Here is a 23,775-nt window from a genome sequence, read left to right as displayed (position 1 = left end):
GTTTGCGAATACTTCTGTTATATTCACCATGCCTACATCCAAAGGAAAATTATGAGTTTTGTAAAGGGAGGATGGTTCGTGCCACTGTATGCTGGCTTTGCTCCGCTCTGCTCTAGAGGCCTTATTTGAGTTGGCCTGGGTAGCACCTGGCTATTACAGAAATAGAGTTTTTGAAAATATGCAATTATTGATTAAAATAGATTTATTTTCAGGAATCATAGTGAAATATCAAGTAGCTTAGATGAACTGATGATTGTAACACATTTCAAAGATATTACAACTTTTTTGTATTAGAATTTTGAGGGTCCTCCTCAAAATTCTATCTCAGTTTGGTAAATGATCTTTCGGCCGTTTGCGAGTGACGAAACTTGTTGAACCTTCATTGGAATTTTGAGAATCCTTCTCAAAATTCTGCCCTAGTTTCTTAACCAATTTCTGACTTTCTGGCATGCGATGGCGTCGGCTGGACTTGCTCCTCAAAATTCTACCCCAGTTTCTAGTTCTGGTGGGGGGGAAATGAAAATTTTATTATGATATGACCGAACCCACAAGGCTGCCTATGTATCCCCTCTTAAACAGGAATCAGGTCAAGCATAGTTCAATTGCATCATGTGAAGAAATGTAAGTAGTTAGACATAGTATCTCTTGCTGATTCTGAATTGATTGGTTTCAGCCAGACTTCTCCATCCATTTCTGCGAGTATGAGTGATCCTCCTGTTAGCACTGGGTGAACCATGTAAGGACCTTGCCAGTTGAGAGAGAATTTCCATTTGGCTTCATCTTAATGCGGTAAGATCTTCTTTAACACCAACTGTCCTGGTGCGAATTGTCTTGGTTTGACTCTTTTGTTGAAAGATCTGGACATTCTGTTCTGATAAAGCTGATTGTGGTGTATTGCATTCATTCTTTTCCATCTATAAGGGCCAGTTTCTCAAAGTAATTCCTTATCCATTCTGCATCGCTGAGTTCGGCTTCCTGCATGATCCTTAAAGAAGGAATCTCTACCTCTGCTGGGATGACAACTTCTGTACAATAAATCAGTAAGTAGGGAGTTGCCCCAGTTGATTTGCGGACTGTAATGCGGTATCCCAACAGGGAAAAGGGTAACTTCTCGTGCCATTGTTTGTGGTTTTCTACCATCTTCCTTAGTATCTTCTTGATGTTCTTGTTGGTGGCTTCTACGGCTCCATTCATCTGAGGTCTGTATGCTGTGGAGTTCTTGTGCTTGATTTTGAAAGGCTCACACATGGTCTTCATCAGATTACTGTTGAGATTGGAGGCATTGTCAGTGATGATTGATTCTAGAACTCCAAACCAGCAAACAATCTGGTCGCGGACAAAATCTGCCACGACTTTCTTAGTTACTGCCTTGTAAGATACTGCTTTGACCCATTTGGTGAAGTATCCATAGCTACCAAGATAAACTTGTTCCCGTTTGAAGCAGTGGGCTCGATCGGACTGATGACAACCATTCCTCAGACAGCGAATGGCCAAGGTGAGCTTGTTGCATTGAGCTCATTTGGCGGCACCTTTATCATATCAGCATGTAATTAACATTGGTAGAATTTTCGGACATACTGGACTCACTCTGTATCCATGGTCATCCAAAAATAACCGGACCTAAGAATCTTCTTGGCCAAGACAAAACCATTCATATGGGGGCCACAGGTCCCAACATGTATTTCCTCAAGTAGCTTAGAAGCTTTTTTTGCATCGACACGCCTTAGCAATCCTGAATCAGGGGTTCTTCTATATAGGTTTCCTTCTCTTTGGAAGAAATGATTGGAAAACCTCCGAAGTGTGCATTTCTAAGTTTAGTTCGCAGGCTCTAGATATTCTCCTTTCGCCAAATATTCTTTGATATTGTGAAACCAAGGCTTCTCGTCTATTTCTTCTTCAACGTGGGCACAATATGCTGGCTGATTGTGAATTATTACAGGGATGGGACCAGTGAAATTCTTGTCGGGATGTTGAATCATTGATGACAAAGTGGCCAGTGCATCTGCAAACTCATTTAGAATTCTAGGCACATGTTTGAACTCTATTTTTGTGAATCTTTTCATCAATTCCTATACGAGGTGCATGTATGTAAGTATTTTGGTGTTCTTTGTAGCCCATTCTTCTTGAACCTGATTGTTTACCGTAAAAATGGTAATAACAATTAAATTTGTTGATGGGGCTCTAAAAATATATGATCTATTTTTATGCTAGTTGTTTAAGTAGTTGATGCTAGAGATGTGAAGCTTAAAGATGAAATACGAAATAAAGCAGAGTTATAATCAAACCAAGGAGTTAGCTATTCGGGCCTCATACCGACCGATGAGGGGCCTCGAGGTCGATGCTGGGGCTCGCGCTCGAGCTATCGGGAATAATCGGGAGTGGGCTAACAGCCATAATATAATTAAAGGAGGCTCTTTATGGCCAATAACAAGCAATAAATAAAGAACAAGTACGAAGGTAGTAAGCAATAGCAATAGTGTCGGGAGAATATATTAGAGAGAAAAGAAAGAGTTCTTGTATATTTCGTGTGGAATAGTTGGAGCAACAGCCGCCCCTTACAAAGTGGTAAGGATCCCCTTTAAATAGGAGGGGAATCCCAACACAGTATGAAATAGATTAAATATAAAGGTATGGAGATGGGACGGCTAGACGTGACACCTTGATACAGGGTTTGGATAGGCCGGCTTTGTCCGACTTAGCCACGTGCTTTGGGAATTCCCCATTTTTACTCTAACCTTGATCGGCATCCACTTTAGGTCAGGCCTCGACGAGCTTCGAGGGAGGGAACCAAGTCATGGCTTTGCATCCTCGAGGCCTTGAGGCATTCTTCTGCAATGAACTAAAAGCAAGAAATCGGACCCTCTAATTTCGCCACATACAGATAGTCTTCGCGTTTCCTACTACGAATCGATGGGAAACAATTTTGATATCTGACTCCCCGGGCTTCCCGTGACGATGTCATGCTAATGATGCAATCGATGGCGTGAATTTTCATGATAAGTTGAACATCCTAGGGACTTGTTTTTTCGACGCCATTCAATGCACTATCGACTCCCGTTCTTCAAAGTGATAGTACTGGCATCGATTCAGTTATTCAAGAACGCAGTAATTGCACCCGCCAGTTAGTCTTCCAAAGGAATTGATGACAGTGTCATTATCTCCTATAAATGGGGGCATTCTGGCGTTATTTTTCTATCCAATTGACTTCCTCTATTCATTCACCCCTTTCTTCTCGCCATCTCTCTCTATTGTTGATTACCATGTTTAGGGTTCACGGTCTTAAGGTTGTTTGGAAGCATTCCCATCGGCCGCGTGGTGGCCTATCTTTCGGACCTTCTCTGGTCGAGCGAGATTATGTTGTTTTCATGTTCTTGTTATTGTCATCTCCTCCGCTTGGGACAATGAAGCAGAGGAATGATTTCCTCCGACCTGAGGAAATATTTGGATTATACACCGCTTCTCAAGAGGGGGCTCGTATTATACACCATTGCTCACCTCCATACCCCGGCTCGGCGTGGCGCTTCGCCCCGGGCTAGTAGTTTGCACGGCTTAATATCCCAAGAAGTGGATTTAAAGTAGCCGTGTAAGTGAGCCCGACATTCGCCAGGTCTGTTGTCTCTCCGAGTTTTTCTTGGCCAGTGAGGGTCCTCGACCTTTGGCGAGCTACGGCATATTTTGATCCCTCCCTCTTCTCGACATATCCTTTGGGGATATCAGTGTGGAAGGCCGAGATAAGGCTTCTGAGGAGACATCACTTCGGAAGATATTGTGTTTGATGATGCATGCCCGAAGAGAGGATTTTCGAAGGCATTGTTGCAAGAGGTGGACCTTCGAGAGTAGACTAGGCTCTAGGCTTTTACTATGTGTGTGCCCCCCTTTGTTTCTTCATTTCTGTGTAATGACCCCTTGCGGGCTTTTGAAATCATATGTAAGGACCCCACGAGGATCGTTGTAAACAAATGTTTGTGAATATAAAGATATTTTCTTGACTTTTGCCTTTGATACTTGCCATATTCTTGTGCACTTGCAGGGGTTCTGAATGTATGCCTCTGTTGACGATTGTCAATATCTCACTTGGATGCGAGTGTTCCTTCCGATCTTTGGTCTATAGAAATAGCTCCTTTCCGAGCCCACCATTGTTCCTTGGACCAAGCCTAAAATGGTCTGATAGACTCGGGTCATCGGGACCCTCGAGTCATATGAAGATAGCACATCGAACCTTGAAATTTTTTAGAGTGGTCTCTAGGTGAGGGTCAGCTTCAGGCACCTGGAGATTTACTTTGAACTTGATGTAGATAACCTTTTAAGGTGTTGAAGGTAGGTCCCTGAGGAGGGGTTACCCATATTTAGGTGATGTCTTGAGGTCGAGCCCTCATGGACGAAGCTCGAAGTGCTTACTTTTCTTCTTGAGAGGAACCCTCAAGGTTGGGTACCACCTTGGGATTGGAGATGACGTGGTTGATTTTTGAAGCTTGACTTCTCTTTGATGGAGGTCCTCAAGGTCGGGTATCACCTCAGGATTGTGGCCTCTTGAAGCCTAACTTTTTTGATGGAGATCCTTGAGGTCGGGTACCACCTCGGAACTCGTATTGAAGTCATTGGCCTCCCGCGTCCTAACTTAGGTAGGTGGACTGTTGGTGTTTCCCCACATATATATGGGGTTTCTTTCGCTTCGTGGGAGATCCCATTTTTAAATAGCTATCCTTTTGTTTCAGTATCGAAGCCTTTGTTACCTTATCACCAAAGCGTTTGCGTAGGTTCCCGCTCTAGTTTGCTAGTTCTGCCATAGCCATGACTGCTACTTCAGGGTTTGCCCGGCAGAGAGGGGAGAGTTCCACTCCCAGTGCTCAGGATCCACGAAAGTTCACTTTGAAGACTATGTCTTCGATAAGAGAGGAGCACCTTGAGCTAGTGAGGAAAGACTGTGGATCCCCCGGATGAGGGTATCACGGACTCATCCTGAATGTGTACTTGTACCCTTTTCACACTAGGCCCCTTGATAGGGTCGTGCTCAATTTATGTTTAAAGTATCGGGTTGCTTTGGTGCAGATACATCCGTCGTTTTGCCGAATAGTGCTGATGTTGGGGTTCTTTGCGGAGAAGTCAGGGCTTGAATTCATGCTCAATTATCTTGTTTGGCTGTACCGGCCCTTTCATCATCGAGGTATGCTAACCTTATAGTGCAGTTCGTCCACGACCTTTGTTGTTGATGATGAGGAAGATGGATATCGAGAGTGGATTAGTCGGTTCGTCCGAGACCAGACGGCTGACGTTATCCCTGTGGAGCTTATGACTTTCCCCGAGGAATGGAATTATACGTGTGAGTGGAGCATCTCGTGCTTTCTTAGATTTGCTCGTGGCGGATGCTAGTTTAGTAATCATGTTTTCCTCCTTTTCTGCAGCAATTTCATGGGCGCCGGGCGAAGTTCCTAATCTGCCTGGTTGGGTCTGAAAGCTAACGACCCATTCGACCTGTGACGAGCGTAGGTGGCTAGCTGTGGCCAGGGGTAGATGGGAAGCAAAATACCATGGTATGTGTGTATGCTGCTTTTTCTTTGTCCCTCGTACATTTGGGAGGACATTTACCCCTTTTCATGCATTAACCTTGTCGTCGTAGGTATCAGAGGGTCTCCAAAGGCGAGGTTGTGCTCCTCTGGATTGGGGGAGGGGTTGCCAGCTTCTGAGATGAAAGACGACAATAATAAACGGGATATGCATTTGTAGTGCGATGGTACTCTCAACAGAGCGAAACAGGGCCGAGTCTTTTAGGAGAAAACATCATCTGAGCCTGCTGCGGTCGAAGTTTCCGGTTGTGGAGAGGTGGTTACTCCGAGTGATCGTGCTTCGGCCGGGGTTGATTCTTCTATGGACGAGGGGACTAGATTGACAGAGGTGTGCTCGACCTTCGAGGAAGTCCACCGACTTCACTTTGCAGTGAGCTTTCGTGCATGCCTTCCAAATCTTGTGTCTTCCCTTCCTTATCGAGTGTTTCTTTTGTAGGCCTTTGACAGGATTAGGTCTGAGCTGCTTCATCATGGGGCTAGACTCCGGAAAGCTCTGGATGAGGGTAGGTACTTTGGGCTCCTTTGCGAGGAGAAGGAAGTTGAGTTGACACACTGGCGATATAGGGCGTACCGGAGATCAAATTATTAGAGCTATTTGACGGAGTAGGTAATTTCCCATCCCGGGCAGGTATGCATTTCGCCTTTTAACTTCTCAGGTTAACTCTTCGTATATCCCAGCTGCAAAAAAAGACGAAGGCCCTGGAATGCCTTAGGGGTGAAGCAGATCGAATCAGGAACGACTATGGCGAGCTAAGAGCTCAAGTGTAGACTCAAGCTTTGGAGGAGGAAAGTACATTGGCTAAAGTTCCTGCCGTCAAGGCCCAACTCTACTTATCTCGTGATAATGCTTTAGTCCAAGAGGATATGATCACAAAGCTCAAATCTGAACTTTCGAAGGTCAGGGCTAAGATCGTTGATGCTCGGACTGAAGCAGCACTGAGTCGGACTAAGGCCGATTAGGAGATGGCAATTTATTTGAAGGAAGCTGCCGATGCCCAAGTCTAGTTGAAGAGGATCCTCGATCGTAAAGAGAGGATCAAAGAATATGCTCATCGTAAATATCGAAGAAGGGTTCTCGAGGAGATCAGTGCCAGGGGTTTTGTTCTCCTGGAAGAGCAGGCGCGAGCGAGGGCGGACGAGCATGATGCTCGATCATTTCTTTCCGGCACTGAAGAGAGTGAAAATGAGGCGGGTAGGTCGTAGACCTCAGGGGCGGGGCATAAACTTTGCCATTTTGTATGCGATAACTTCATAGCGCACTTGTAGACGGAGAATGCATTTTTCCACATTTGTAAATAAAAGAAAAACTTGAGGTTTTATTTCTTCTGTACCACTTCCTGCTTTTCTTCTGACAAGGTGGACTGGTTTCAGAGATGGTGAGAATTCTTAGATTCGTGATATGGTCCTGGGGCTCATTCGGCAGGCCGGGAGGCTCTTACGCGCTTGGTCGATGCAACCTTTAGTGTAAACTGGCGTTAGAGCTCTTACGCTTTTGCTCAACTATCTTGGGTTTAGTCTACGAGTTGGGCTTCGACTGGAGCTCATTCAACCCTCAAGCTTTTGTTTCTGCGTGGGCTGGCGACATCAGCTCTTATGCCTTGCCCTTAGGCATGTATAGTTAGCTATTTTGGGTTCGTTCTCCGAATTAGTTTACAACTCAAGCTCATTTTGACCCTCAAGCTTTCAAATTTTCAGCTGGCGGCAGTGGCTGTTACGCTTTTGGTCGTTGCGACCTTTTAGTGTGTGGTCATGAGGCTCATTAGGATGGCGACAATGGCTCTTATGCTTTGCCCATAGGCATATGTAGGCTTTGTTTTCCTCTCGTTAAGGACTTGTTGAAATGATTTTGCCTGATCGGTTGTCGGTTCGGGAAGAACCTTGATTTCAAGTTGTTTGCGGCAATGTTTGAGCACATCGGAAGGTTTAGCTCGTAGGCTGAGTAGCTCAAAGCCTTGTGATTTGGAACTAACATGGTCAAAGCTCTTTTGCCTGTCGAGGGTAGCCTGTTTAACCGGTTCTTTTCGAAGTAGATTTGAAGTAATGGCCTATGATTTTGTAGCGACGATTGGGCATCCCTGAGTCGCGTTAATTTGGCTGGTACAGTCGTATGACCGTAGTCATTTTTGTTTGGTCGAGCCATGTTTGATCCCCAGTGTAGTTGTTTAGGCATCTATATCGAGGGTATGCCGTTTCAAGAATCTAACAAATGCGACATATAGCCTAAACTTCGGGATTGAGTTTATGCCTATAGTAAGGTCTTACAAAATATTCATGCCTTTTGAGGTCTTACAGTTTTGTTGATACTTGGTACAAGTATGATTCATGCCTTGCTTGAGGTCTTACAGTTTTGTTGATACTTGGTACAAGTATGATTCATGCCTTTCTTGAGGTCTTACTAGATTGAGTCTTCCCGTTTGGGGTCTTATGGCCTTGTGTTTTTAAATGAATGGCGATTGGCGATAGTCTCCGAGTCATCAAGTTTTCTTAGGCTCGGGGGTTGTTACTCGCGAACTCAGAATTGCCTCATTAAGGGCTTATGATCTTGGAGATTCCGACCCTAGGGTCATATGGTTTCTGAGTTTGCGATGCCAGTCTCCGAATGTTTGGGACATTTTCCCTTTTGGAGATGTTCTGTGATTTCCGTGCTGCCTCATTGAGGGCTTATAAGTATGGAGTTCTAACCCTGAGGTCTTGCGGGTGCCGAGTTATTAACGCTAGTCTCCGAGTACTTCGGGGCGTTCTCGGTGGAGGGATCTTTGCTGTGAAAATGCTGAATTTCTTTTGGAGTACGAGATGCTTTGGAGAAAGATATTCTTTGACGGTTTGGCATAAGTACATGTTGTTTCGTCGCTGTGAACTCGGCTTATGTGGACACGGTTCATGTGACCGTTTGGCCCGGTACATCATTTCCTATTGGAACCTTGTTTGTCATTCCCTGGTTCTTCTGAGTGGATGACCTCTCAAGGGGGTGCCCTCCAGTGTTCGGTGTTGATTGCAAAAGAAGCCTCGTATGCTTGTTGGATCCTCCTTAGGTAGCGCGTGGACGTTGCCTCATTAAAAACCTTGCCGGTGAAACCCTCTTTGGGACAAAAGCTCGGTCAAAGAAAAAGAGTGCAATGGATGTCGTTAAGGCCTTGAGATATTCGGGTTGGATTAGCACTTTCGACTGCCCTAATTGGGCGTCTGCATATGGGTTAGTGCAAAATAATGAAAGGGGGAGGTGGTCTTACCTTATTATGGGATGCACCGGCGATATTTCGAGGTCTAATGTGTCCCTAATGTTTGGAGTGAGGACTCGGTACGGTCCTCCATTGTGTTTAATCAGGCTTAGCCGAAGATGTAGTTCGATTATCCTTTGGATCTTTTGAGAGTGGAGATATTAGTGCCGGCTCTATGTTATGTCCCACGAACACTTCCCTTGACGCGTGTTGTTCCTCGCAGACCATCTGGCGAAGAGTGGATGGTATCGCTTTTATGAAGTGTATCCATGGCCATCCGAATAAGGCGTTATACCTCATGTCTCCTTCGGTGACATGGAATTTGGCGTTCTGGGCCGTGCCGACCACGCTGACTTGGAGAGTGGCCTCTCCTCGTTATTTCGATAGCCATGTTGAATCCGTTAAGGATTCGAGAGGCGGGCACGATTTGGTCTAGAAGTCCGAGCTGCTCTATTACTATCGACCTGATAACGTTGGTCGAGCAACCTGGATTCATAAGCGCATGTTTTATTCAAAATGAATGAATGAAGAAAGAGGTTACCAGTGTGTTGTTATGAGGTTGGGGAGAGCTTTCAGAGCCTTCCTCGCTGAATGTGAAGGCATCTTCGGGTATGTATCCCCAGGTTCATTTTTCTCTAGTGATGAATACCTTTGTTCTCCTCATAACAGGTTCTTGGGGAGTGTTGACGCCCCTCTAATATTATGTGGATAACATGTTGTGGCTCATTTTCTTCGTTGTTCTTGGCCGTCTCTCTTTATTAGAACTGAACTTTAGCCCGATTGCTCAAAAATTCTCAACGGTGACTTTTATTGAGTAGCCTAGCTATTTCCTTTCAGAGCTGGTGGCAATCTTCGGTCCTATGGCCATGCGTATTATGCGTATTAGGCTTGGGATATTTTCTGTCCTTGGTTTTGCTGATGGTGAGTATGATGTCAGATACTTCGACGTTGAAGTTGTATTCTGATAGGCGAGGTTCCCCCATTTGCCCCGTGGTCCCGTCGAATACGCCTCTGTTGATGAGTCCCCGAGTGTTCTATTCTCGGTTCACCAATCGATCGTTGCGGGGCGGATTGCATCTCGGGGCATTCCTATTATCTTCGAGGTACGGTTGATACCTCTCTTTGTCTAGTTTCAACTCCGTCACCAGGAGTCTGCTCAGGTATACTGAGCCCGAGGGTGCTTTCAGTTGATCATCCGCGACCCTGATCTTTGACTGGTACCGGTTGTGGACGTCCAACCAGGTTACGGTGGGATACTTGATCAAATTCTTTTTTAGTTGTCTTGAGGCTACTAAGCTTCGTTCATTCAGGCCTTGAGTGAAGGCCTGTACCACCCAATCGTCAGAGACCGGGGGTGGTTCCATTCATTCCGTTTGGAAGCGAGATACGAATTCTCACAGAATTTCATTCTCCCTCAACTTAATCTTGAATACATCGGACTTCCTTGTTGCTACTTTGATGGCACCGGCGTGTGCCCTTATGAAGGGGTCCGCTAGCATGGTGAATACGTCTATGGAGTTGTGAGCTAGGTTGTTGTACCTCATCATGGCTCCCTTTGAGAGCGTTTCTCCAAACTTCTTCAGTATGACGGACTTGATCTCGTCGCCCTTTATGTTATTGCCCTTTACTGTGCACGTATAGGCAGTGATGTGTTCCTTGGGATCTGAGGTCCCGTTGTATTTTGGGAGTTCTGGCATTCTGAACTTCTTTGGAATGGGTTTCGGAGCCGTTTCCTCTGGTAACGGCCATTGCAAGAACTTCTTCGAATCTACACCTTTCAGGACCGAGGGTGCGCCCAGGATTTGATCGAACCTGGAGTTATATGTTTCGACCTTCTTGTCATTGGATGCTATCATTCTCTCGCCCGACTAGATCCTTTTGGAGAGGTCCCCGAGCATTTTTACGATGGTAGGATCCGCTACCGAGCCGTTGTTGCTATATCTCTTCGGTACCTGTTCATCTTGGGGAGTAGCTTCCGGTGTTATTGTGCTAGAAGTCTTCGGGTGGCTTTGCAGCTGAGTGATAGCCAGTCGTTGTGCCTGCAACATTTCAAAAATAACATGAAGACTAACTTCCAGTTCTTCTAGAGCTGGAGTTTTTTGGGCTTCATGTTGGTCACCATATTGTATGCTCCTATTGGTGTGTGAGGTTTCGTTGACCTGTTGTGCATCTTGCGAACTCGCATACGCTGGAATCGGTCAAAGTGCGTTATCGGGGTTCTGTGGTGGCATGCCAACAATTGGAACAACCACATCATTTTCTCCGTGGTTTTCAATGTTGTCGTTCTGAACTCTGTTCACTGAGCCAGACATTTTGACCTGAAATCGAAGATCTTGGACATGAAAAAGTGTGAAAGATAACTTGCGTTGTGCAATGAAACCAGTAAGAAAATAATCACTATTATTTTTAGCCCCACGGTGGGCGCCAAACTGATTACCGTGAAAATGGTAATAACAATTAAATTTGTTGATGGGACACTAAAAATATGTGATCTATTTTTATGCTAGTTGTTTAAGCAGTTGATGCTAGATATGTGAAGCTTAAAGATGAAATACGAAATAAAACAGAGTTATAATCAAACCGAGGAGTTAGCTATTCAGGCCTCGGACCGACCGATGAGGGGCCTCGAGGTCGATGTTGGGGCTCGGGCTCGAGCTCGAGCTATCAGGGATAATTGGGAGATGGCTAACAGCCAGAATATATTTAAAGGAGGCTCTTTATGGCCAATAACAAGCAATAAATGAAGAATGAGTACGAAGGTAGTAAGCAATAACAATAGTGCCGAGAGAATATATTAGTGAGAAAAGAAAGAGTTCTTATATATTTCGTGTGGAATAGTTGGAGCAACAGTCGCCCTTTACAAAGTGGTAAGGATACCCTTTATATAGGAGGGGTATCCCAACATAGTATGAAATACATTAATTGTAAAGGTATGGAGATGGGACGGCTAGACGTGACACCTTGATACATGTTGTGGATAGGCCGGCTTTGTTAGTCTTAGTCGCGTGCTTTGGGAATTCCCCATTTTTACTCTAACCTCAATCAGCATCCCCTTTAGGTCGGGCCTTGACGAGCTTCGAGAGAGGGAACTCGATCACAGCTTTGCATCCTCGAGGCCTCGAGGCATTCTCCTGAAATGAACTAAAAGCAAGAAATCAGACCCTTTGATTTCGCCGCATACACTGATGTACCAGAAGATCCAAATCTCCAATCACCAATAACTCTTGTATATTCATATCGATGGCCAGATTGAGCCCCATGATGCAAGCCTCATAGTCTTCCATATTATTGGTGCATGGAAACCTGAGCTTCACAGATACAGGGTAGTGTTGACCTGTTTCTAATACCAAAACCGCTCCAATGCCCCCTCCTTTGAATTTTTCAACTCCATCAAAGAACATCCTCCAACCGTCGTATGTTTCATTAATATATTCTCCTACGAATGACACTTTTTCATCAGGAAAATATGTATTCAAGGATTCGTATTCTCCTCCCACAGGATTTTCAGCAAGATGGACTGTCAATGCTTGTCCTTTGACCTCCTTCTGAGTTACATAGACCATATCGAACTCACTTAACAGTATCTGCCATTTGGCTAATTTTCCTGTCGGCATGGGCTTCGAAAAGATGTACTTTAGAGGGTCCATCCTAGATATGAGATATGTGGTATATGCATATAAGTAATGCTTCAATTTCTGAGCCGTCCAAGTCAAAGGACAACAAGTGCGTTCCAACAGAGAATATCATGCGTCATAAGGTGTGAACTTCTTACTCAAGTAGTACATGATTTGCTCTTTTCTCCCTGTCTTGTCATGTTGTCCCAAAACACATCCAAAAGCTCCATCTAATACAGATAGATAGAGTAGCAAAGGTCTCTTAGGTTATAGAGGGACTAGGACTGGTGGTGTGGACAGGTACTCCTTGATTTTGTCGAAAGCCCTCTGACAATCTTCGGTCCAACTTGTTTCAGCATCTTTCCTCAACATCTTGAAGATGGGTTCACATATGACTATGGACTGTGCTATGAAGCGGCTGGTATAGTTGAGACGTCCTAGGGAGATCATTGTTACACCCCATATTTTCGTACATGAAAATACGCCATAAATAAATTAATGAGAGCCTGGAAGTGAGGTGTCACGTCCCGTAGTACTATATTACGACAATGTTGTACCCTCTAGTGTTGTACATTGAATTTGTCATAAGGTAACTAACATCAGTCCAAGGAAAAGATTATTTGGAGATTATAAGGATTATGCTATTTCAATAAAGTAATAAGTAAATTCGTAAAGGTGAAAGGGGAAGCAAGTCAAAGAAAACGAGTTTCGTTGAAAATGGATGATTTGGAATAAAATACGAGTCGAGTGATAATACCCGATAATTATAAACTAATAACATTCAAGGTACCATATGACCACGGTAGTGTAATATATAAAGTATATATCAAGTATTTTGAAAATAAATAGAATTTTAAGTAATTTATGATAATTCTTAAATTATGCGGGTAATAGATTAATTACCGGGTAACGAAACATTACCAGATTAACTAATAAGTGGATAAAATTAATAAAATCATCTTCCCCAAACCAAGACATGGCAGTACCATTTAAGCATATGACTAAGAGTCATATCTTCTTAGTATGATACCAACGTGTAAAGTCATTTATGACTCATGAAGATAAGTCATTTTTTTTAAAGGAAAGACTTGAAATATTGAATTCATTTTGGACAAATGAATAGGAAGTCACTTGGTCTCACTCTTGGATAGGTTTCAAAGACCTTTTGCCTTTAAGAAAAAACGTGAAAATCCAAATTTCTTGCAAAAATTCAAAACCAACAAAACGTGAAAGGCAGAATCATTTCCTCCAACAGTTCAAAAAATTCTATTGAAATTTTGGACGAAGCCACCAAATTTCATTTCAAAATTTTAAGAGATTCAAGCTGAATTTCGTCCATATTTTTGAGGAAGCAGATTCGTTCAAACAATTCAAGAAGCAGGTATGATAAGGACCTCCCTTCTTTCTTTTGGCATATTCCAAATTATACTGGAGAAATGAGCAAATACACAGTTTTCTATAAATTACTCTATTCATAAAAATAGTAAGGGTGTCTATATTCTCGACTCCACATGAAAAATATTATTATCTTCTGCTCGTGGGTCTCAGAATAATACGCAGTTGGAAAAATTTATCCGGAAGGAATATTGAGATTATTATGTATTTTTCATGCATTTCATACATGTGCATTGAACCATGACCAGATGGCGTTATATATGCGTACATATGTAAATATATGTATATGGGATATGGTAAAAGGTTACGGCGTTATATACGCACCACCACTTGATCAGTTGGTATATAATGATGATGTTGCCCGCAGTGGCTGAAATATGATTCAAATGGCGTTATATACGCGTATATATGTATGTATATAGGATATGAGAAAGGTTATGGCGTTATATACGCACCACCACCTGATCAGCTAGTATACGATGATGATTTTTCCCAAAGTGGATGATATGATATGATAGGATGCCCTCAGAGGCAGATGATGTAATGAAATATGTACCTATGCACGACATGACATTCATATGCATATGCATGACGCTAAAAGTAATTTATGATTTACAAAGTTATTCAGACTTACAGGTTGAGTCATGTACTCTATATTTCTTCCATGTCTCTTATGTACTAATTTTATGTGCCTTACATGCTCGGTACATTATTCGTACTGACGTCCCTTTTTCCTGGGGATGCTGCGTTTCATGCCCGCAGGTCCTGATAGACAAGTCGAGAGCCCTCCAAGTAGGATATCAGCTCAGCGAAAGATGTTGGTGCTCTCTATTTGCTTCGGAGTTGCTTGTTTGGTTAGTATGAATTAGACATGTATTGTTTTGTATGGCGGGACTCTATCCCGACCTTTATGAAATTTATGTACTCTTAGAGGCTTGTAGACATATTTTGTATACGTGAAAGATTGTACGGCCTTTTCGGCCTTTGTTTTGAGTTTATAAATAATTATGTTGGCCTGTTAGGCCCGTATGTCACGTGTATATGATGATGTAATAAGAAAGATAACGTTATGTTGGTACATCGGTCGAGTAAGGTACCGGGTGCCCATCGCGGCCCATCTCTTTGGATCGTGATAAAAGTGGTATCAGAGCAGCTCTTTCCTAGGGATGTCTACAAGCCATGTCTAGTAGAGTCTTGTTTATGGGTGTGTCGTGCACCACACTTATAAGCAGGAGGCTACAGGGCATTTAGGATTGTCACTCTTTGTTCTTACTCTAGATCGTGTGGTAGATATCACTTATAAGAATTCAAATTCCGAGATTTCTTTTTTTTATTATTATTCATAATAAGATGATACCTACATCCGGAAAGAAGGTTGGAAAGACAGATAGTTGTGGAATAGTTGAGTGAGAGGAATTGGATTTTTGTATGATGCTTACGATAAGTAAATGTGAGGTCTTTAGCAGATCATAGGTGTACTAAAAGGTGTAAGCTTCCTGATAAGAAGCCTTAGGGCAAGAATGTTTATCCATTTTTATGGTGAAAGACAATGAGAGATTAAGAAGATAAATACAAGTTGCCACAAGCATAAGAAGCAAGATGAAGAAGGGTACGAGGCGCCCAGTTAATGAAGGTTAACAGCGTTTAAAATTGAGGCAAAGGAACATAAGATTTTTGAGTTATATTCAATAGTAACAGAGGTATATAGAATTGGTCGCACCCATTCCAGATATGCCCTATAGGGATTAACAGAAGTAGTATAAGAAGATATGATGGATGAATTGTTTACGGCAGTTGACATTTTCGAAGGATATTGCAAATATGCTAACAGATCTCTTTATGAGATACCTAGATGGTGCACTCTGAAATAGTGCAGCCAGATATGAGTACAATAAAGACATGCTCTATAAGTTTTAAAGGGATAAATATTACCTTAGTATGGCTCGCATCTCTAGTAAAGTTAGAGCGTTAAGCAACTTGAAGAGCCATTGGATGGAGCAAAGGGAAGCTAAAAACAAAAGGATGTCTTGTTCAAGTTTTCAGAATAAAGTGATAGGCATAAATGTTAGCGGGCAATAAGAAAAGAGTTAATGAAGCATTATGAGTAAGATGTTATACATAGATGACGATGGTAGATCAAAAGATGACAGCATTACAAAATCTTTAGTCAAGTGAAGGAAGAAACGAGAAGCGACAGGCCTTAGGACAACAAAAGAGTATAGGCCATACAATCATGTCCTTATTTTGAGAAATAATTTCGCAACTCTAATGTGATTACAAGAAGGGAGAATTAAACCCCAGAATGATAGAAATCAGTATGGGCAAGTGAACAAGATAAACTAAACATGAATTGAGGACTGAGTGATTTGATAACGGTCGGCATCATGAGAATTTCAGATCGCGTTCCAGCGATAATAGAAAGGACAATAAAAGAAGATTTATGGGAAAGTTAGAGGATGGTCATTCAGGAAGACGTTTCCCTAAAGCAAGCAAGGGGAGCAAAGTTAAGCTTAAGGGAATGTATGTGCTAGTTACAGTAAGTGTCACCATTGCGATTAAGGAATTTTGTTATCCTTGGTACATAAGGATTACCCCAAGGCGAGTAAGGGTCATCGATAATGTAAAAGGATGCCAAAGATGAAGAGTTAAAATATCTATAGGTAGGTCATCAAAGCTCCACTTTTTAGTACTCCCTAAAAAGGGGGAATATGGAATGATATGGCGTTAAGCCAGAATTAAGTGGTTCTAGTAATTATGGAATGATAAAGGAAGAATGCAAAAAAAATGATAAAAAGGGATGAGATTAAAATTATCTAAGGCCTACGTATATGTTACGGTTCCAGAACATTATGCAAATACGATGTCAAGGAGAGGAAGTAAAGGTTCTTTCCTGAAATGTTAGTAATAGATAAGGAGTTGGTACAAGCAGTAAGTTAAAAATAACCAAAGAAAGATTACGAGGAATATTGATGTGAGAATGGGCCAACGAGTAGTTAGTAATTGGTAAGGAAGATCCCAGTTATGGCTAAACAGGAGACTACAGACGATCATCAGATCATGTAAGATAAACATAGTAGAACCCGACATGGGGAATTCAGCCTCGGAGAATATCATTATAATACTTGAGATATATTCAAATAAGAGTCGGAGTAGTTAAAGGTTGAGTGTTACGAAAATAAAAGATAGTTTCATTGGGAAGACATTCAAAACCTCAGTTCAGAAGCAGCCGTACGAGCAAATAAGTGTGGAGGTAAATAACTGAGGATAATTACAAGTGAGCACGAACATCAAAAATTCTATCGGGAATACGATATAATAAGCTCGCATCTTTACAAGAGTCAGAGAATCCTCCCTAAGTACTACAGTGAAGGACTAGCTGAGGAAATAAGAAAGAAGGATTCAACCTAAGCACAACGACCTAAAGAGGAAATAGTCTTAAAACAATAGTTTCACAACAACATTGTACATCCTCCATAAGAAAGAGGAATCTACTGTGGCTAGTGAACGAGAAGTAAAAATCAAAAGAAGTATTCGAAGATCATATGAGTTATACGGAAATTCTGGCATGTTTGGGAGTTAAGATAAGCTAAGTATGCACGCAACAAGGGGGAAGAAAGATAAGGAAAGGTAATAGCTTATGTTAAAAGAAAGTTGAGACGGGACGAAAGGAATTATTTGATCAATGATCCCGAGTTGGTGACGTTATGAACGCACTCAAGAGTTTGGATTTTTATACATACAGCATATATGTTGACAATCATACAGCCATAAAAGATTCCGATATAAGCTAAAAGAAAGAATTAAGCCCAGGTCATAAACAAAGGAATGAATTGTTAGAAGATTGTGTCAATGGATATTCCATAGTGTCCATGGAAGGCTAAAGTAATAACTAATACCATGAGCCACAGATCGAAAGATAGCTTAAGCCTACGTAAAGGCTGATCAGAAGGAAGAGAAAACTAAAGGATTAGATCACTTAAGTAAATTAAGAGTCTGATTATTGGACCTAGAAAAATTATAGAAGTTGTGATGGAAAACATGACAGAATCACTCTTAATATCAGATGTTCAAGGGAAATAACACAACAACCATAATATATAATGGCTCTACAAGGAAGCCAGTTAGAAGAAGTACCAGCCTCATAAGAAGTCAGTACGAAGCTCCCACCGGATTGTGTATATACCAGAGGTGCGAGTATTATAATAGAGCTTCAAGTCATTGACGTGAATTACACTTAGGTGGAAGGGAGGTTATAAAGGAGATAAAAGATATGATACCGGATTTTAATCAAGTAAGGTAAAAATGAACAACGTACGAGCTACTCTAATCCAAAAAGTTGTAAATAGTCCATACTTCGGATAGAAGGTTATAAGCACGGGGATCCAATAACCAAGAACGATAGCAGCATCGTCGGCGACATGTCTTCCAGCCTATGGTTTCTAAGTACTAAGAGATATAGTTAAGAGAATATAGAAAAGTTGGAGACGATGTGATGTCTCGCTTGACGTTCCAGAATAACATAAGGAAATCTGTGGTGCAAGCAAGTTGAAGGAAAGTTTATAAATGAATATGTATGGGTCGCAAGCTAAAGTATAGTAGAGCGACAAAGTTTTAAGGAAACATGAGTATGAGGAAAGGCAAGTGAAAAGGTGACGAGAATGGATAAGTCTTTAGGATTAAGGCCATGAAAACAAGAAGAGAAGACAGTTTCTCTATGTTATACAAAGCTCACTATAGCCTTAATGAACTCAAAGGAGTCTAAGATTAATAGCATTTAGAAGGAATGAAATACTGACCTGGTAATAAAATGAGGGTATAATTGTGATAGGTATAGGATGACGTTTGGGCCTTCGATTGAATAAAGATTTTTAAAAAAGAAGAAGAGAAGGAGAAAAGATTTCGTTGGTGGCACGAAATTAGGATACCACCATAAGGTGAATCACATTTAGACACTATGAAATACGATTATGAAAATCACTTTAAATATTCCTCAATGCAACGTAAGCCCTACTGCAATACATTACGTAAGAAATTTCAAGTCTTTAAATAGCAGATTGTAGAACAACATTGAGGTGAATCAATAATGGATGGGTAAAAGTTGCAAAGTGCGAGATGAGACTGGGCCATCAACCTTAAGATAAACAGTAATGAAGAAGCGTTAAAGGATTTAGATTTATGCATATAAGATAAACAATAAGAGTAACCTGGAGTTCGGTAGCAGACTTCAGTAACGATAAATCGAAGTAAGAATTATGGTATAGTATGACCTACTTAGATATAGTAAAGCTAATGATGCCCAAAGGGATAGCTTGACATAATTTTGTATATGTTCATAAAGTGAAGCCTAGAGATTGGCTAAAAGCTGGAGGAAAGAGAAAAGAAGAGTCGCATAGGCGCGCATACAAAGTTAGAGTCTTAAAAGTTGCATGATAGAATGTAGCAACAATTACGAGATTAGAAGGATTACGACTACAAGTCGTGGTGTGAGAAAGAGGTTTAAAAGGGGGGAATGCCCTAGCCTTTGGACTTATTCACATAACAGTTTCCTAGATGGAGAAAGGACTTCTAAAGTAATCGCAAGAGCTATGGGATATGAGGACAATAAGCGCATCAATCAACATTCGAGGACGAATGTTCCAAAGGGGGGAATGATGTTACACCCCATATTTTTGTACATGAAAGTACTCCATAAATAAATTAATGAGAGCCTGGAAGTGAGGAGTCATATTACGACGATGTTGCACCCTGTAGTGTTGTACATTGAATTTGTCATAGGTAACTGACATCAGTACAAGGAAAAAAATATTTGGAGATTATAAGAATTATGCTATTTCAATCAAGTAATAAGTAAATTCGTAAAGGTGAAAGGGGAAGCAAGTCAAAGAAAATGAGTTTCGTTGAAAATGGACAATTTGGAATAAAATACGGGTCGAGTGATAATACCCGATAATTATAAACTAGTACCATGCAAGGTACCATATGACCACGGTAGTGTAATATATAAAGTATATATCAAGTATTTTGAAAATAAATAGAATTTTAAGTAATTTGTAATAATTCTTAAATTATGCGGGTAATAAAATAATTACTGGGTAACGAAACACTACCCGATTAACTAATAAGTGGATAAAATTAATAAACTTATCCCCCAAACCAAGACGTGGCAGTACACCACCATTTAAGCATATGACTAAGAGTCATATCTTCTTAGTATGATACCAACGTGGAAAGTCATTTATGACTCATGAAGATAAGTCATTTTTTTAAAGGAAAGACTTGACGTATTGAATTCATTTTGGACAAATGAATAGGAAGTCACTTGGTCTGACTCTTGGATATGTTTCAAAGATCTTTTGCCTTTAAGAAAAAACGTGAAAATCCAAATTCCTTCCAAAAATTCAAAACCAACAAAACATGAAAGGCAGAATCATTTCCTCCAACAATTCAAAAAATTCTATTGAAATTTCAGAAGAAGCCACCAAATTTTGTTTCAAAATTTTAAGAGATTCAAGCAGAATTTTGTCCATATTTTTGCAGAAGCAGATTCGTTCAAACAATTCAAGAAGCAGGCATGTTAAGGCACTCCCTTCTTTCTTTTGCCATGTTCCAAATTATACTGAAGAAACGAGCAAATACACAGTTTTCTATAAATTACTCTATTCATAGAAATAGTAGGGGTGTTTATATTCTTGACTCCACATGAAAAATATTATTATCTTCTGCTCATGGGTCTCAGAATACTATGCAGTTGGAAAAATTTATCCGGAAGGAATATTGAGATTATTACGTATTTTTCATGCATTTCATACATGTGCATTGACGCATGACCAGATGGCGTTATATACGCGTATATATGTAAATATATGTATATGGGATGTAGGATAAGGTTACGACGTTATACACGCAGCATCACCTAATCAGCTGGTATATGATGATGATGTTGCCCGCAGTGGCTGAAATATGATTCAAACGGCATTATATACGCATATCTGTGTATGTATATATATGTATATGGGATATGGAAAAGGTTGTGGGGTTATATACGCACCACCACCCGATCAGCTGGTATATGATGATGATTTTTCCCATAGTGGCCGATATGATATGATGGGATGCCCTAGAGGCTGATGATGTTATGAAACATGTACCTATGCACGACATGACATTTATACGCATATGCATGAAGCTAAAAGCAATTTATAATTTACAAAGTTATTCAGACTTACAGGTTGAGTCATGTACTCTATATTTCTTGCATGTCTCTTATGTACTTATTTATGTTCCTTACATACTCAAAACATTATTCTTAATGACGTCCCTTTAGCCTGGGGGCGCTGTGTTTCATGCCCGCAGATCCTGATAGATAGGTCGAGAACCCTCCAAGTAGGCTATCAGCTCTGCGGAAGATGTTGGTGCGCTCAATTTGCTTCGGAGTTGCTTGTTTGGTTAGTATGATTTAGACGTGTATTGTTTTGTATGGCGGGACTCTATCCGGACCTTTATGACATTTATGTACTCTTAGAGGCTTGTCGACATATGTCATATACGTGTAAGATTGTACGGCCTTGTCGACCTATATTTTGAGTTTATAAATGATTATATTGGCCTATGAGGCCCGTATGTCACATATATATGATGATGTAATAAGAAAGATATGTTACGTTGGTACTTCGGTCGAGTAAGGTACCGAGTGCCTATCGCAGCCCATCGGTTTGGGTTGTGATAGTCATCACATCTTTCTTGCTTCTTTCTAGTGGTAACTCTTGAATTGCCTTAACTTTGGACGGGTCCAACTCAATTCCTCGATGACTGACAATGAATCCCAATAACTTCCTTGAGGGAACCCCGAATGCACATTTTGCGGGGTTCAATTTTTAGTTGTACCTCCTTAACCTGTCAAAAACTTTCTCAAGTCTACTATGTGATCTGCAGCCCTCTAGGATTTGATAATGACGTCGTCAACATGCACCTCTATTTCTTTGTGTATCATATCATGGAAGATGGTTGGCATGGTTCTCATGTAAGTAGCACCAGCATTCTTTAGACCAAATGGCATCATCTTATAGCAGTATACCCCCATGGTGTAATAAAAGTTATTTTCTCTGCGTCTTCTTTATCCATCCTGATCTGGTGATAACCCGCGAAACGATCTACAAAGGATTGGAACTTGGCGCAATTGTTGATCAAGATGTGTATATTTGGCAGTGGGAAGTCATCTTTGGGGCTTGCTCTGTTTAAGTGTAATGACCCTGAAAATTTCGCTAAGTAATTTAGGATTTCGTGGTACCAGGTAGGCTAATTATAATATTTTACATGCTATTAACATAATGGACATCAATTGGATTTGGTAAATAAGTGTACAAATCTTATGATAAGTAATTTGGGGTCCATGGAAGGGCCTAAGTCTAAGTCAAATTGGAAAATTGTGTAATAGGCTAAGATTCCAAATGAGTTCGCACAAGTCCCTACATTGAACGAGCATATCTATATATATATAAGGTTTTATATGATGAACAAATATCAAATGAATGGTCTTCGAGTCTAGTTTCCAACGCTTCAAACTGTTCGTCATTTGGACATTCCTACACAAAGTTATGATCAAATTACCAAAGGCTGGAAAAATGCGATCCTATGTCGAATCTACGATCGCAAATATGTCGCATTTTGACTCTGCGATCGCAGATCTGTCGCAGATTGGGACAGTGTGGCCCAATTTTGGGCACCTATTTCGCGATGCATTCTGCAGCCTACATTCTTGTTTTGCGGTCCATTCTACGATCGCAGACCCGATTTCGGAGGATTATTTTTCCTATTTTTATAACCCGACCCCATTTTAATATATAGTCTTTGGGGCTTTATTTGGGGTCATTTTCTACTGATTTTAGAGAGAGTTGAGAGCATATAGAGAGAGAAAGAGAGAGAAGGAGCCTAGCTTCATAATCACCCATCTCTTGCTCAAGTCTTCAAGAATCAAAGAACCCAATCATATGTTCTTCATCTAGAAGGTAATGTTCTATACATTAGACTTTAATTTCAAGTTTGGGGTATAAGATGGGTTACTGAGGTATGATTCTTGGGTGTAATAGTATTATGTATACATGCATATACAAATTAGGTTTGTGAGAATATTGTTGAACACAAATAAGTAAAGATTGGGTTGGGTAATGAAGAAAATCTTGTAAAAGAGCCTTGAAATCAAGATGCACAACTACTGTTAGATAAAATGCTCAAATGAGCCAAAACCAAGAATATCTTCCTAATTAGTGTTCAATTTTGTTATGTCTCGATGTATATTGGGATTGCTAGAATTTCTGGAACGTTGTAGTAACTTAAGGAAAGCTTAAACAAGGTATGTATGGCTAAAACCCCATCTTCTTAGAAATTGAGCTCCCATGGTGTCCCCGCATATGCTGTAAGTCCGGAATCTGATTTATGTAGTATTTGTTATTTGGAAGGATTTGGTGTTGCAAGAATATATGTGAAAGGTGTGTCTCAATGTGTTCAATGTGCTATTGTTGGTAAATTGGGGATATGTGAAGAATGTGAACTATATGCTAAATTGCCTAGATTTCAAGTCAAGTTTAAATTGTGATTATTATGCCGAATCATGAGAATTCCCCTCTATGCTTATAACTTGAATTGCTCATGTATGTGCTCATTATCTTAAATTGCAAGTTTGATGTTGAAAGTGACAGTGATGTGGAATGTGAGTTATGAAATGTGGCCTATTGCCAAGTATGATGTGATAATTGTGGCCCTAAGTGCCTATGAACTAATATATGTGAAACAAAAATTTAAGTGAGATGATTAATGGAAAAGGGTAACGTCTTGGTAAGATGGCTTAGCCGATCAGACCGTGATCGGACGCCATGCTACACACATTGTGGTATTGTGCTGATATTGAAATCGGAAAGTGAGAATAAAATTGTGATTGAGGTAACGTCTTGGTAAGATGGCTTAGCCGATCGGGCCGTGATCTTGTAA

At 41.0% G+C, this 23,775-nt stretch overlaps 1 protein-coding gene across 1 annotated transcript; it reads right to left on the bottom strand.

The window, feature by feature from the left end:
- Nucleotides 1-900: 900 nt before the first annotated feature.
- On the bottom strand, nt 901-12,396 carry LOC138868833 (uncharacterized). Its single transcript, XM_070146405.1, has 4 exons — nt 11,974-12,396; nt 11,020-11,100; nt 10,735-10,821; nt 901-1,458 (listed from the first exon to the last, which is right to left on the bottom strand). The coding sequence occupies exons 1-4, from the start codon at nt 12,394-12,396 to the stop codon at nt 901-903; spliced, it is 1,149 nt and encodes a 382-aa protein (XP_070002506.1).
- Between the last annotated feature and the right edge of the window lie 11,379 nt (nt 12,397-23,775).

The sequence above is a fragment of the Nicotiana sylvestris genome, chromosome 5 (assembly GCF_000393655.2).
Source record: "Nicotiana sylvestris chromosome 5, ASM39365v2, whole genome shotgun sequence".
Classification (NCBI taxonomy): Eukaryota; Viridiplantae; Streptophyta; class Magnoliopsida; order Solanales; family Solanaceae; genus Nicotiana; species Nicotiana sylvestris.
The sequence above is the reverse complement of the archived record's forward strand: the minus strand, read 5'-3'. Positions and strand labels throughout refer to the sequence as shown.